The 16227-nt window shown below is 43.4% G+C and overlaps 1 protein-coding gene across 2 annotated transcripts in view; it reads left to right on the top strand.

The window, feature by feature from the left end:
* Nucleotides 1-16227, top strand: part of LOC138349749 (extended synaptotagmin-3-like) — a 493790-nt gene that overhangs the window by 63898 nt on the left and 413665 nt on the right. For both annotated transcript variants that reach the window (XM_069300993.1, XM_069300992.1), the window contains exon 4: nt 8032-8101. In XM_069300993.1, coding sequence (XP_069157094.1) covers nt 8032-8101 — 70 coding nt within the window. The remainder of the gene's footprint in view (nt 1-8031; nt 8102-16227) is intronic.

Genomic DNA, 16227 nt, shown 5'->3' with positions numbered 1-16227 from the left:
GTGTTGTACAGCGCTCACCAGGGCCAATGTTTCTTTCTCTATCAAGGAATAATTCAGTTGACAATCACTTAATTTCCTGGACTAATAAGCCACAGGGTGTTCTACCCCTTTAGCAACATTCTGTAATAACACTGACCCGATGCCGTAATCTGAAGTATCAACGGTTAACATGAATCTCCCATTAAAATTAGGCGACATGAGAGTGGGAGATGTATTTGTTTGGGGGTGGGGGGGGGGGCAGGGATATTCCTGTGCGGGCCCTAAGCCTCTAGCTGGCCCACTAAAGTGGGAGATGATATCAGAATGGCTATTAGGCTTTCAAAAGCAAACTGATTGTCTTTGGTCCACATGTACTCTGCTCCCTTCTTCAAGACATTTGTCAAAGACACTGCAATAGTTGAGATGTAAGGAACAAACTTATGGTACAATCCAGCCATACCAAGGACCTGCAGCACCTTCATAAGTGTTGAAAGGGTTGGGTACTGAACGACGGCTTCTACGGTGCTGTTCTTAGGGGCGATTCATGTCGGAAAATCCGACACCATTTAATAATCATACAGATAATTGCTGTTGTATAAGCAAGTTACCCATAGAAAACGTAACTTGTAGTGGAATTACCGTCTATAGAAAACGGGATATCATCACCACATACTATTATAATTCACCAGCTATTCTGCTGGGAATTGTTCTTAAATACATTAGTCTTTGGACTTTACCATCATAAAAACATCTTATATAAATTAACTTAATTATCAATATTAAAGTAGAGTAAATGTGACCCTTCTATCACTTTCTGAAATCTGGACAAAGTAGGCCAGGCGTCAGTGGGGAAGGAGGGCAGCCATTGTTTATACGAGACCAGAGGCTCACACGGGAGCAAATTCGGCTCCTGTTAATTTTACTTGGACGTAGTGTTATGGATACCAAAGTGTACCATCTGTCAACACGCTGTCAACAAATCAAGTTAAGTGTTCTTTCCGAAACCCATTATTTATCATTAGTGGCCATTAATGTCAGGATATAGGGTGACCCGGTTAGATCACATGGAAGCCTCAAACTAAAGGTAATTAAGCCAGGTCTTCATGTTCCATGTACTGTTTTCTCTGATATACTTGTCATATATAGGATTCTGGCTTCACAGCTAGCGCACTTTTGACAGGTCAAGACGAGGAAGGATTTGTGCACCAGTTACTGGGTGATATGGAAGCTACCTCAAAGAGGATAATTTGGTGTCTACACCCTAGTTATACCTGGTGGACTAACCTGCTGTACTATAAGATAAGGAACCTCTTCAATGTTTAATAGTATGTAGTCTATTTCTGTAGTTTGATTGGCTGCATATATATTAATTTAATAACCCCCCCTAATGTGTAGAGGATCGATTTGTGAGATTAAGAGATTATTGCAGAAATACAGTCCACTTATCATTATACAAATTGCTATCGAAGTATATAAATTAACGTAAATATAAATTCATATAAATTAAATAAATATAAATCTCACAGGTCGGTTCCCACATTATTTGGTCATCTTCGAACCGGATGACGGATTATTTGATCCTATGAACCCACATTTGGTCATCTTAGTACCGGATGAACCAGTTAACCAAACCAGTGGATTCATTAAATATACTAGTGCAGTGTTATTTAAACAAAGCCAGTCAAGACAGCGGCATTGCCTCGTGGGAGCTCAGGAGCCTCCCTCAGCCCAGTTCAGCTTCGTCAGCGGTTTCATGCACACCCACAGATATTTGGTGGCGTGTTATTTCGTGAAATGACAGCGCTAATATTGAAGCCAGCCAAATGTAGTGGCTGTGGTGTCGCGTGATTCTACGAATTTTGTGGAGTTTATTTCGCGAGGTCACTAATAACATTTAATACTTCTAGATAATATAAGAAGTTTCATAGAGGCAATTAAGAGGCTATTATCAATAATTGTGTATATTATTTCTCCAAAATAGAGAATCATTTAATATATATTGCACTAGTGATCACAGTATAATATTTACTAATTGCCAACCCACAACAGGGTAGGATATTAACCATTGACTAGTTGAACTATTATCGTTCATCCTTGTCCCATTATTACCATAGTCAGTTGTACTATATTGAACAACCTAACACCATTAATGAATGGTCCAGACCCTATTTTGGGTGTAATTTTTATCAACTCGAGTTGAGTTGTGTATATAATAATTTACTTATGATCATTACACCTTTGAGTGATTAATTAGTGTCAATTCCATCCTAGGGTGATATAGAAGAGCTAACCTAAAGGTACTTCCAATGACACTGGTTTATCACTCAAATCATTAGTGTGGATGATTGTATATATATAATGTGTATTAATTTTAAGTGCTAACCTCTAGTAGAGGTAGGATTATTGCCTAGTGAGTGCATTTTACCCTAGGCTACCATTAGTACTTGCTCACAATTTATGAGCCAGTGGTGCCCAATTAACAAGTCACCATGACTAATCCACAGAAAGCAAAGCGTGCTTTAATATCAAGCAAACGCCAACTAACAAGAGATCTCAACCAATATGAACAGTTGTTATATGAGCCTGTAATTAATTATCGTCGGTTGAAAATACCACTGTTGCAGATTCAAACCCAATTGCATATATTGAAAGCAAATAGGAAATCTTACCAAAATCAGGTCCACGACGACGACATAGTAGTTGAAGATGTGGAACCATTCCTGTCTGACCTAGCACAATATGAAGAAGAAACTCAAGGCAGGTTGGAACATTTACACAGGATAATTGAATCAGAACAAATAGCAAGTACACCAAATAAAGTAGATAATGTTATGGATGATCTGGATCTTTTTGAGAATAAATGTAAAGCCAGATTAGATCCTTTAATCAACAAGGATAAAGCTTCACCCAGTAAAGCTTCACTCACTACAGCTTCACCTAATATTATACCACCAGAAATTAAGCAGTTCTCAGACAATTTATCCACAGTCTCTGTGGTTTCTGAAAACCCAATACCTGAGGCTACTAAGTTAACATGCCTCCAAACTAGAGGTGAAGCTGAACCAGTAGTAGAAAATGTAAATGAAAATAGCGACAGCACTAATTTCCCAGTCCAGCCTCCTAGGGATAATGCTGGCAATGAGAAAACTGTCATACATCTAGTACTACAATTGCTGGATTTACCTCAACCTGATCAGACTGCTGACTCATTACAATCCTTCAGCATGGAGTTTGAGTCACTACTAAGAACATTCAGACTTAAGGTTGATATAACTACTAGTGAATGGATGACCAAAGTAGTCCTTCAACGAAAATTGTCCAGCGATATACTAGATGAATTATATGCACATCAACATAACACCATCCTGACAGTACAGGACATCACTGAAGGTTTACATTCCATCATAAACAAACGACGAGCAAATGAGGAAGTTAAAGCCTCTTGCAAGCCTTCAGAAATAGAAAATAAGAGTCAATTAAAGGGTAAAACAACCACCCCAAATAAACATCAACCAATTACTCAAACATCAATTTGCAGAAAATCTGACAATGCAGCAGCATCCTCCAAGCCTACTGTTACTAGTTCACCCAAACCGGTAACTTCCAAACGTGCAGTAGGCTGGGGGACATGTATGTTCTGCAAAAAGAAACATTCAACATACTGTTGTGCTAATTATCCAACCAGAGACACTCGTATTGAGCGACTCCAGGAATTAGGGAGATGTTCGAGGTGTCTCAAGTCACACAACATAGACTATTGTGATACCCAATTCAACACCTGTAACAGGTGTAGAAGAGGTAGGCACCATGCAGCACTGTGCAAATATACGAAATTAACGTATTCAAGACCCAAGGTGGAAGATAGCATTCCCACCACAGTACAGTACTGCAAGGTGCAACAAACAAAGAGTGTCCAATCGGCAAAGTCTAAAGGTAATACGACTTTGCCTACTGCCCAAATTACCATCCTGAATAAGAGGGCCAAGGTCCATACCCGTGGGTTGTTTGACCAAGGATCCCAAAGAACATATATCACTAAAAAGTTGGCAGATGAATTACAATTAAGGCCTGTAGCCCAGATGTCATTCAACATCTCAGGGTTTGTAACAGATGCAGGACCTCAAGTCTACCAGGTGGTACAACCATCAGTACGCTTAGGCAGGTACGTCTGTCGAGTACAAGCCATTGTGGTGGACAAAATACCAGTAGACCTACAAGTTCAAGGTCTGCGAGCAACAGCCAAATTCCTGAGAAATAGAGGAATAAAATTGGCAGATAATATTAAGTCTGATCACCTCAACGACTTCGGTCTCCTTGTAGGGACAGACTATTGCCATCGATTCATCGGTAGCCCTACTAAATATCAGGGTATAACCATGTTAAACTCTGCAGGAGGTAAATTACTCTCAGGCCCAGTATCAAGCCTGAGGAGACCTATGCCTGCAGATAAACAATACCAGTAGAAATCTAAATTTGTCAGCTGATTATATTTCTCCAGTAGCATTATACTAAGGAGATTACAGCTGACTATAGTAACAGAGGTTGATGTTAGTATCATCATTTGAAGCTGAAGATGAGTTCATGAGGCCTCAGTGGCAAATCAGTGAACAGTAGCCTAAAACAGCTACAAGTCACTGCGACCAATGTCACTGAACCCACTGCAGTCTCAGAACCATACTTTACTTTAATGATGAGCTATTCAATCTTCTGAATCAATTAACTAAATTAAACCCTAATAAATCTGATGACTGATTTGATACATTTATTATTTAATCAAGATGTATTCCATGGGCCTCAGTGTTTATATATCAGTGACCAGTTACCTGAAGAAACTTCAAGTTATATCTAATGTCACTGATCTCACTGCAGTCCCTGAATCATACTTGACTGTAGTACTTGATCACATTCAGTCTTCTGGGTTAAATAATATGTAATAAGGCTTGAATATTAGCCTTTCAAGAGTTGACAGGGAAATGAAATCGCATTAGACTTCTAACCCTTGCAACTCTAGTACGGGACATCCGTCCTGTACGAACAGACACACAAATGTGTGATTACTAACTACTAACATCAAATTAATCAAATAATTCGAAGGAGGAGTATCGGTGTTCGTCTGTTCTAAAGAGGACTTCGACCCGTGAGCAGCCCCCTGGGGAATTATGTCGGAAAATCCGACACCATTTAATAATCATACAGATAATTGCTGTTGTATAAGCAAGTTACCCATAGAAAACGTAACTTGTAGTGGAATTACCGTCTATAGAAAACGGGATATCATCACCACATACTATTATAATTCACCAGCTATTCTGCTGGGAATTGTTCTTAAATACATTAGTCTTTGGACTTTACCATCATAAAAACATCTTATATAAATTAACTTAATTATCAATATTAAAGTAGAGTAAATGTGACCCTTCTATCACTTTCTGAAATCTGGACAAAGTAGGCCAGGCGTCAGTGGGGAAGGAGGGCAGCCATTGTTTATACGAGACCAGAGGCTCACACGGGAGCAAATTCGGCTCCTGTTAATTTTACTTGGACGTAGTGTTATGGATACCAAAGTGTACCATCTGTCAACACGCTGTCAACAAATCAAGTTAAGTGTTCTTTCCGAAACCCATTATTTATCATTAGTGGCCATTAATGTCAGGATATAGGGTGACCCGGTTAGATCACATGGAAGCCTCAAACTAAAGGTAATTAAGCCAGGTCTTCATGTTCCATGTACTGTTTTCTCTGATATACTTGTCATATATAGGATTCTGGCTTCACAGCTAGCGCACTTTTGACAGGTCAAGACGAGGAAGGATTTGTGCACCAGTTACTGGGTGATATGGAAGCTACCTCAAAGAGGATAATTTGGTGTCTACACCCTAGTTATACCTGGTGGACTAACCTGCTGTACTATAAGATAAGGAACCTCTTCAATGTTTAATAGTATGTAGTCTATTTCTGTAGTTTGATTGGCTGCATATATATTAATTTAATAACCCCCCCTAATGTGTAGAGGATCGATTTGTGAGATTAAGAGATTATTGCAGAAATACAGTCCACTTATCATTATACAAATTGCTATCGAAGTATATAAATTAACGTAAATATAAATTCATATAAATTAAATAAATATAAATCTCACAGGTCGGTTCCCACAATTCATCCTCCACCAACCACATGTCCTAAAAGGATAAAAGAGGTCCAGGTCTTGTACTCCTGAGACTACTGTCATAAATTGGCGAATGTCCCGTCCCTGATACAGCTTCACCATATTTATGTGTTCCAACATCTGCTTCTTTTTTCTGTCTTGAATGCTAAGGAAAGTGTTAACTTTCTTGAGAACAGGGGTAAGGACCCATACATTTGGTACTCATGCTCCCTGTTACTGTGGAGAACATACCAGTACTAGGTCTCCTACCTGAAATTCCCTGGGTGTCGCTTTGCTGTCGTATCTCTTCATGACAGTTACCTTGTCCTTCCAGAAGTTCTGGTCACCGGCCTTCTAACTGGTCTCTATGGTATCTGCGAATGCTTGCACATGGGGTCCTACTCTAGCTCTGTAATCAAGGTTACTCTACTCCAGTGCTTCGGTTCTGGAGTCTAGAGAGTCTGGAGAGGGAGAACTGTCGACCAAGATACCCTCCACATCACTTCCGACGAGTGCAAATGGGGTTAATAAGAAAGAAGCTACAGAGGGGTCTATTAGATCACAGCCTTCCATGAGGAAAACAGAAAACGGGAGCGGGTGCGCTCAATTGATGGCGTTAACATCGTCACACCTTCCTTCCTAAAAGAATTTGCGTCGCGTTAACTCAACAGATGGCGTCGAAATAGTCACCCCCCCCCCCCCCCAAAGACTCTTATTCGAATATGCACCCAGGCCCTGTACGCTTGTTCTCGTACTTGCTGGACTCCCACAGCTTTGTGAAGCGTCTGCCATATGCACATTGGGGATGTTGCACGCAATTACAGTCTGGAAAAAGCGAAAACCTTACACTCACGTACATCTTAACATCATCATGGGAAGAACAATAAATTCAGGTTACACCTCCCTTACTACCCTCGCCTGTGTTTCAAACATAGCTGAAATTATGAGATCCTGAAATCGACTGAATATGTTAATAGTAAACTGTGATCATCTGTGCTAGGTTGGGCACAGTTAACAATGGATTAACATACACAATTGAATACTTTCAAGTGTTTTGTGAGAGTTGTAAAACACAATCATTATATAAAATCTATTTTAGGTTAATTTAGGTAAGTATACGACAATGTTGAGTATTGTATTATATGTTTTCTTGACGTTTTAGCTGCTCCCCGTATATATAAAAATGGACGTAAATTTTTTTTTTGTTTCAAACGTAGGTAAATTATTCTGACATAACAATAATTACAAACTTGCCTTAACGAAAGAAATTAGTTTAGTATAACAGTTATTTTCTTGGTTTTCACATAAATAATTAATTTAAATTAATTTAATTTAAATTTTAAATTTAAATGATTGTTTTATTTTGATTTTTTGTAACGCTGATTGAAAATATAAATTTTTTCTTCTGAAATTATCACTGTCTGTATAGAAGGCCAATGAAAGAAAGGTGTTAAAATCAGCTTTAAATTAGTTTTATTATTATCTTAACTTTAATGCAGAGAAGTCAAAACATTTGTTTATTGTTGAAATGTGTAAAAAGACATACCAGAAAAGATTGATGGAATTATTGTGTACGTTTGTGTGTGTTTATGTGCATATGTCTGGGGAGAATTCTCACAGATTTCATTAGTCTAAAGAGTCCATGGTCCATAGAAAGGTATGAATCACTTGTTTATAGATACTAAGTATATTTAATTTTGAATTATTCCAGAAAATACACAAGTATTTGTGGCTTTTGCAACATTCAATAAATTGTATAATTTGTACCTTTTATTTACCTTATATGATCTTATAGTTATTGCAATATATTGTGACATATTGAGTTTTTTTTAGCAAGAATAATAAAATGAACTTTCTTTTAAACAAATGCTTTAGTATGTACAACTTTCTTTCACTGAATTTTCCAGATACACCGGAGACTTTGAGCTATCAATAAGTGTTTTGAACATCCCAATTTGCACCACGCTTAATATTCAGGTAAGTTTTGCTGTGTACATCAAGCTTAATATTCCGGTAAGATTTGCTGTGTTAATCAAGCTTAATATTCATGTAATGTTTATGTGCACACGCAAGCTTAATATTAAATAGGATGTGAATAAACAAGCTAAATATTCAGGGAAGGTTTGCTGTGTACAAGCAAACTTTTATCAGATAAGATTTCCTGAATACAAGCAAGCTTAATTTTCAGATAAGATATGCCGTGTAAAATCAAGCTTAATATTCAGGTAAGATATGATGTGTACAAATATTGTAATATACTACTACACACATAGCTCAGGGGCTGCCATTGGGAGGGGGTCTAGGCCTAGACCTCTATATAGAGGTCATATATGTAAATTGTCAACCACAATACTGTGGATAGTAACAGTTCATTCACCAGGGCAAAGGCAGCCTCGAACACGCGCCCTCCAACATGATAGACGAGTGCTTTATTGTCTGGGCCACGGGCTAGCCACTATGGTCTGGGACACGGGCTAGCCACTATGGTCTGGGACACGGGCTAGTCACTATGGTCTGGGACACGGGCTAGCCACTATGGTCTGGGACACGGGCTAGTCACTATGGTCTGGGACACGGGCTAGTCACTATGGTCTGGTCCACGGGCTAGCCACTATGGTCTGGGCCACGGGCTAGCCACTATGGTCTGGGACACGGGCTAGTCACTATGGTCTGGTCCACGGGCTAGCCACTATGGTCTGGGACACGGGCTAGTCACTATGGTCTGGGACACGGGCTAGTCACTATGGTCTGGTCCACGGGCTAGCCACTATGGTCTGGGACACGGGCTAGCCACTATGGTCTGGGACACGGGCTAGTCACTATGGTCTGGGACACGGGCTAGTCACTATGGTCTGGTCCACGGGCTAGCCACTATGGTCTGGGACACGGGCTAGTCACTATGGTCTGGGACACGGGCTAGTCACTATGGTCTGGTCCACGGGCTAGCCACTATGGTCTGGGCCACGGGCTAGTCACTATGGTCTGGTCCACGGGCTAGCCACTATGGTCTGGGACACGGACTTGCCACTATGGTCTGGTCCACGGGCTAGTCACTATGGTCTGGGCCAAGGGCTTGCCACTATGGTCTGGGACACGGACTTGCCACTAAGGTCTGGGACACGGGCTAGCCACTATGGTCTGGTCCACGGGCTAGTCACTATGGTCTGGGCCACGGGCTAGCCACTATGGTCTGGTCCACGGGCTTGCCACTAAGGTCTGGTCCACGGGCTAGCCACTATGGTCTGGGACACGGACTTGCCACTAAGGTCTGGTTCACGGGCTAGCCACTATGGTCTGGGACACGGGCTAGTCACTATGGTCTGGTCCACGGGCTTGCCACTATGGTCTGGGCCACGGGCTAGCCACTATGGTCTGGGCCACGGGCTAGCCACTATGGTCTGGGCCACGGGCTAGCCACTATGGTCTGGGCCACGGGCTAGCCACTATGGTCTGGTCCACGGGCTTGCCACTATGGTCTGGGCCACGGGCTTGCCACTATGGTCTGGTCCACGGGCTAGCCACTATGGTCTGGGCCACGGGCTAGCCACTATGGTCTGGGCCACGGGCTAGCCACTATGGTCTGGGCCACGGGCTAGCCACTATTGTCTGGGTGGCTTAACATTCAATTTCGGGCAGCGGTTTGTGCCTCAGAAATCTGTCCTTAGTGTGGGTAGCTCGTTGGCCAGACAATAGAACACGGGTCTCTAATGCTGTCCGACGTTCCTTTTGCCCAGGGGAATGAAATGTTACTATCCACGGTACTGTGGGTGACAATTGACATAAATATATAATAGGTCTGTTACCTATTGGCACCAGACCCATTGCCATTGGTAATACCCTTCGCCGCCTAGTTGCAAGGGCTGTTGTCAGAAGTATCCGAATGGAAGCAGCCACCATGCTGCAACCCAACCAGCTGGGGTTTGGAGTCCCCCAAGGCTGTGAAGCAGCGGCGCAGTAGTAAAATTAAATTTTAAAAACGCTTTCAACTCGGTCAAAAGGGAAGCAATCCTCACCACAGTCCAGGAACATTGCCCAAGCATTCTCCCGTTTGTGTCAGCAGGCTACAGCAAAGACTCAACCCTCCTGTTTGGAAAACATGAAGTCACCTCAGCAGAGGGAAATCAACAGGGAGATCCACTTGCACCCTTCCTCTGTTGCATAGCGAGTCTAGAAATTACAAAACCAGACTGTCCAGTGAGCTCAACATCTGGTTCCTGGATGATGGCACTCTGGCAGGCACACAAGACTCCCTGCTGTAAGACCTGCAGGGTGTGAAGACACGGGGGGAGTCCATGGGTCTCGTTCTTAACCCCTCCAAGTGCGAAATTATTGCATCCAGTGAGGTAGTCATTAGTGCAGTGAAATCAGTTTTACCAGAAGCCTCAGCCATTAAACCCACCGACAGCACACTACTTGGAGCACCTCTGGGCCACAGTGTCATTGCTGCAGTCCTTGACGAAAAGTTTAACAACCTAAAGAGGATGGAAACGAGACTAGAGGACTTGGACTCCCACGATGCCCTCTACCTTCTCACAAAGTGCCTCACCTTGCCCAGGCTAACATACTTCTTAAGGCGTGCACCCACTTTTGGCAACCCATTTCTAAATCAATGTGATGAGCTCCTCAAGTCAATATTCAGGAAGGCGCTCAACCTAGATTTAGATGACAGTCAGTGGGACCAAGCAACACTACCAGTGAGATTTTGGGCGATAGACATACGAAAGGCAATTGAGGTAGCACTTCCAGCATTCTTATCCTCATGTACAGCAGCCAACGAATTGGTAGGGCAGATCCTACCAGAGCGTATGAGAGACAGCGGGAACACATGATCAAACGTTCATCGAAGCAGCCAGACAATGGGACACCATTGCACACCCTCAACCCCGACCACAAGTCCCAAAAGACCACAAGCAGGCTCACTGGGATAGCACCATAATGGAAAAGACTGTCACAGCAATGATTGACAACGCTGAGGATGAAAACAAAGCCCGCCTCCTAATGGTAACAGCACCCCACGCCGGGGATTTTTTATTTGCTGTGCCCAATGCAGCCCTGGGAACTCGCCTCAATCATGACACTCTCATTGAAGTTACCCTTCGCCTTACCGCCCCCATCCTCACCGAACATAGGTGCATCTGCGAAACTGCGATGGCAGACCAATATGGTCGTCATGGTCTGGTATGTCGTAAATCACAGAGTAGGATTGCAAGACTTGAAGAAGTCAACGACATCATCAAGAGGATCCTCACCACAGCCCGCTGCCCAGCACAAAGAGAACCACACTTAATCAGATCTAACGACCCTCAGAAGCGCCCAGATGGGGTCACCTTGCTTCCTTGGAAGGATGGTAAGCAAGTGGTGTGGGACTACACATGCGCTGCCACACTGGCCAGTACCTACCTTCACTACAGACCACGTGAAAGGGGTGATGCTGCTTCTTTCAGGGAATCACAGAAAATTATTAAATACAGAGGTCTGGCACACTGCTACAGCTTTGTTCCGATCGGCTCGGAGACTCTCGGATCGTGGGGAAAATGTGCATTGAAGTTCTTGTAGGAATAGGGGGACAAATTGATCAGCGCTACAAAAGACCAGAGAGCAAAAAGTTTCTTGTTCTAGCGTCTCAGTGTTGTGATTCAGAGGGGAAATGCTTGTTGCGTCTTGGGCACTAGTCCAACTTCAGAGGAATTCGAAGAAGTGTTTGACTTGCAACAATGATCGAACCCGTCTGTGACATTCATCAGTGTTTCCCATTATCGCGTTTTTCAAGAGATCCATAACCTTTAGGCACTTTTTGTATTATTTTTGTATCAACCCATGTATATCTTATAACAATCAAATACAAAATATATATATATATATATATATATATATATATATATATATATATATATATATATATATATATGTATGTATATATATATATATATATATATATATATATATATATATATATATATATATGTATGTATATATATATATATATATATATGTCGTACCTAGTAGCCAGAACGCACTTCTCAGCCTACTATGCAAGGCCCGATTTGCCTAATAAGCTAAGGTTTCATGAATTAATGTTTTTTCGACTACCTAACCTACCTAACCTAACCTAACCTCACTTTTTCGGCTACCTTACCAAACCTAACATATAAAGATAGGTTAGGTTAGGTTAGGTAGGGATGGTTAGGTTCGGTCAGATTTCTACGTTATTTTTAACTCCAATAAAAAAAAATTGACCTCATACATAATGAAATGGGTAGCTTTATCATTTCATAAGAAAAAAATTAGAGAAAATATATTAATTCAGGAAAACTTGGCTTATTAGGCAAATCGGGCCTTGAATAGTAGGCTGAGAAGTGCGTTCTGGCTATTAGGTACGACATATATATATATATATATATATATATATATATATATATATATATATACATACATATATATATATATATATATATATATATATATATATATATATATATATATATATATATATATATATATATATATATATATGTTACAGTGCCCTCTCCTATTTCTTTCGTTTGCCGGCTTAAAGAGTCATATCAGCTCTCCCTACTGATTCTCTGAGGTTCAGGGAATCTATTGATATATGTGGCGACCAGACTGGCTGCCAGTTAAGGGGGAACGTTTCATTATAAGTTGTAAATAAGGGGAAATTGGCACCCTGATATAAAATGAAAGAGTATCCCCTAATGCAGATATAACCTTTTGGAAGGGACACTAGCCGATCGCGGATTGGCCGACTTAGGTCGCGGGCGACCAATCAGGGCCCGCCATGAGGTCACCGAGTGCCCCGGGCGGCGCCAACGTCAGAGTTAACCTGACCTTGGAAGCGAGCGGACGCACCTCGGTCAGCTCTCAAGGATTAGAAGCTCTACAAGCCTTTCTTAGTGGATTAGTGCTGGCTATTGCAGCCCATCGGATATATTGGAGACCCCGCGCTTCTGGGGAGCAAAAAGAAACCAAGTTTATTAAGCGAAAGAGTGCCAAACTTGGAAAATATTCGGCGACGACGCTGGGCGGCGACGCTGGACGTTGGGGGCCTTAAAAGGTGTGGCGGGCAAGCCTAGCTGTGACCGGGTCACATCCACTGAGGGTTTTGGAAGGACGACACCGTGCCTAGGACAAGGAGCAACGCCTTGTGGAAGGGGCGAGTGTGAGAAAATAGTGATTAGCTCAGCGCCTATCGATGAACCAGGATTGGGGTAGCTGAATCTCAGGGATTGGAACGGCGACGACGCGAAGGCTCCACGACACCTGAGGACCTGTGGGACGTTCCTGGATCGTCAAGGATCGACTCAGGAAGCGTGGGAACCTCACACCATCGAGGGACAGGTGTCGTGAGCCAGGAATGTAAGGTAGATCATTTTCCCTCCCATTACCCCTTGTGTGAGTAGGTTAGTTAGACCACAATATTTACTTATGTATGTAGCAATAGGACATTAATGCTTTAGTAGTAGAATAGGCTGCATGGCAGCTTGTGTCCAGGACTGTCAGAGGGGACAGTGTGTATGGATGGCAGGACAGTGAAGAAGAGGTGCCGACGTGGTGCCCGTCAAACACACACCGAAACTACGACGTTGGTACAACGTTCGACCAAATTTTAACACCACCTAACCAGTTATAACAACCAATATAGCAAGTTGTAACAACGTTCTAATACGTCATAAACACGTTAAGCCAAGATGTAACAACTTTATTACAAGTTGTAACAAGCGGAAAATAGAGACAGTTTCGGTTTGTGTTTCCAGGGTGAAGAGGCCCTCCTGTGAGAGAGTGTGGGACTCCTGTCTTTCTGCCCAGTTGAAGGAGTGTTGGAGGTCGTGGAAGAAGAGGCTGACGATCTCCAGACTTATTTTCCTTATTTTCCTATTCATGTATTACTTGTGATTGTATGTGTGATCATGTAATTTGCATCAGTAAATTCACACTTTTTTCACTGTGTTTAAGTGTGCCTCCATTTATGATATTTCTCTATGAGCATACACGAAGGTTATCATAGTACCACCTAGGGAACACAATGTTCTCTATAGAAGTTCTTATTGCCTGGAGAGTGGTAAAGACAGCACAGACTTACATAAAGGTGTACCCTTAGCCATCCGATCAGTATCAGTGCCTGAATGGTGGCAACTATTAACGTAGTGGCTATAGAGAGGCAAAGCCACACAGACCTTCCTGGGAGAGTACTCTGGGCCAACAGTCTAGTAGCAGATCTATGGGAGTAGCAATCTTCCGGCTACAAACAATATATAATACACCCACTGAACTGCATTGCTGGGGTGCAGATATAATAACCCAGCTGGCGACCTTGTTAAGAAGAAGATAGAGAAGACAGGTGGGAAAGGAGTTCCTGCAACCTTTTTGTCTGGCAGGCAAGATTCAGGGAGGTTATTGTTTTAAGGTAAGCCTGAGTCTTCCTTCACTCCTCCACGGGTCTAGGCCGGAACTGTTAACAGCAGTTTCCCCGTGTTTGACTGAAGGGCTTCCAGGGTGAATCAGTGGCACCCCCTTTTGTGGTGGAAGCAAAGACCTGCGGAGGTGGGCATTGTTGGTCCTCTCCTGTGTGACCAAGGAGACTCCGGTGAATCCCGGGAGTCGGAGGGGCTGAGTATTCAGCCTTTTGAGCCCCTAACAACCGAGTACTAGCAGAGCCCCGGCCCACCCCCCACGTGACAGAGAACTGGCGACCTTGCCAGGACTCGAACCCCGGTAGCCAAGAACTGGGAACTTCGCCAGGAAGCGTGGATCAAGCTACAGTGTGGCCCAGATTTCAAGACAAGTGTTGCCAGGGTACTAATTCAGTGTGGCTAGTGAATTCAGTGGTACTGTTACTCAACCAGCTAAGGGACTGAAACGGTGAAATTAGTGCCTACTAACCTGTCTGTGCGGTCGTGTATGCTCAATGATATAGAGATGGAGGAGGACAAAGTAAAGAAATTTATTGACACAAGGGACGAGAGAATTTTGGAAGAGTGTACCAAGGCCCAGCTCCAACAAGTGGCAAACCACTTTGGGATCAGGTTGAGGGCGACTAAGGTAGCGGAGCAAAGGATAGAGATCATGGCACAGCTCACAGCTCGAGAGGAGGCGACGGGAGAGGAGCCATCTCAAGAGGAGCCGTCCCGAGGAGAGCCGTCGCAAGGTGAACCGTCCCGACTAGAGCCACCCCAAGCGCCTACCAGTGTGCAGAGAATTCACAGTGAACATGGGAGCAGTGGAAGGTCCAGCTGTAGTAAGAGGAGCCTGCAACTGGAAATAATGAAGATGCAACTGGAAGCCCAGCTGCGACGAGAGGAGAGAGAAGCACGGCTGCAGCTGCAGCGAGAGGAACGTTCAGCTGAGCTGCAGCGAGAGGAACGTGCAACTGAGCTGCAGCAAGAGGAGCGAGGAGCTCGGCTGCAGCGAGAAGAAGGAGAGAGACAACTGCGACTGGAGGAGATAAAGGCAAAGAAAGAAGTCGAATTGCGTCGCGTTGAACGTGGTCTGCTCTCACTACCTGCACGACGGGATGACCTCAAGGTAAGGGAACGTGACTTACCTACGTTCGAACCACAAGAAGCTGAGGCGGTCTTCGAACACTTTGAACGGGTAGCAACTCTGAAGGAGTGGCCGGAAGATGATTGGGCTGCTCTGGTCCAGGGCAGGTTGACTGGTGAGGCCCTGGAAGCCTACAACATGCTGGACCTAGGGGAGTGTACTAGTTACGACGCGATTAAGAATGCGGTGCTCCACTCATTCCGGCTGTCTCCGGAGATGTACCGGAAGCGGTTCAGAGAGTGTACAAGAGCGTCGGGGAAGTCTTACGCCGAGACCGCCAGGGATATGGAACGGAAATTCCTACGATGGTTGAAGGCGGAGGAAGCGGAGTCGGCGGATGATATCAAACGACTGATAGTGATGGAGAAGTTTATGTCGGTGCTCCATCCTGAGTTGCGAGTAAGGGTGAGAGAAGCAGGTATTAAGGACCTGAAGGCTGCAGCGGACCGAGCCGACATGCTGGAGGAGGCACTACATCTCAGGAGGGAGGGGCCACCCAGACACTCGCCTTACCCCAGGTCGGGAGGGAACCTTAGGAGTTCAGG

The sequence above is a fragment of the Procambarus clarkii genome, chromosome 45, assembly GCF_040958095.1.
Source record: "Procambarus clarkii isolate CNS0578487 chromosome 45, FALCON_Pclarkii_2.0, whole genome shotgun sequence".
Lineage (NCBI taxonomy): Eukaryota > Metazoa > Arthropoda > Malacostraca > Decapoda > Cambaridae > Procambarus > Procambarus clarkii.
The sequence above is the reverse complement of the archived record's forward strand: the minus strand, read 5'-3'. Positions and strand labels throughout refer to the sequence as shown.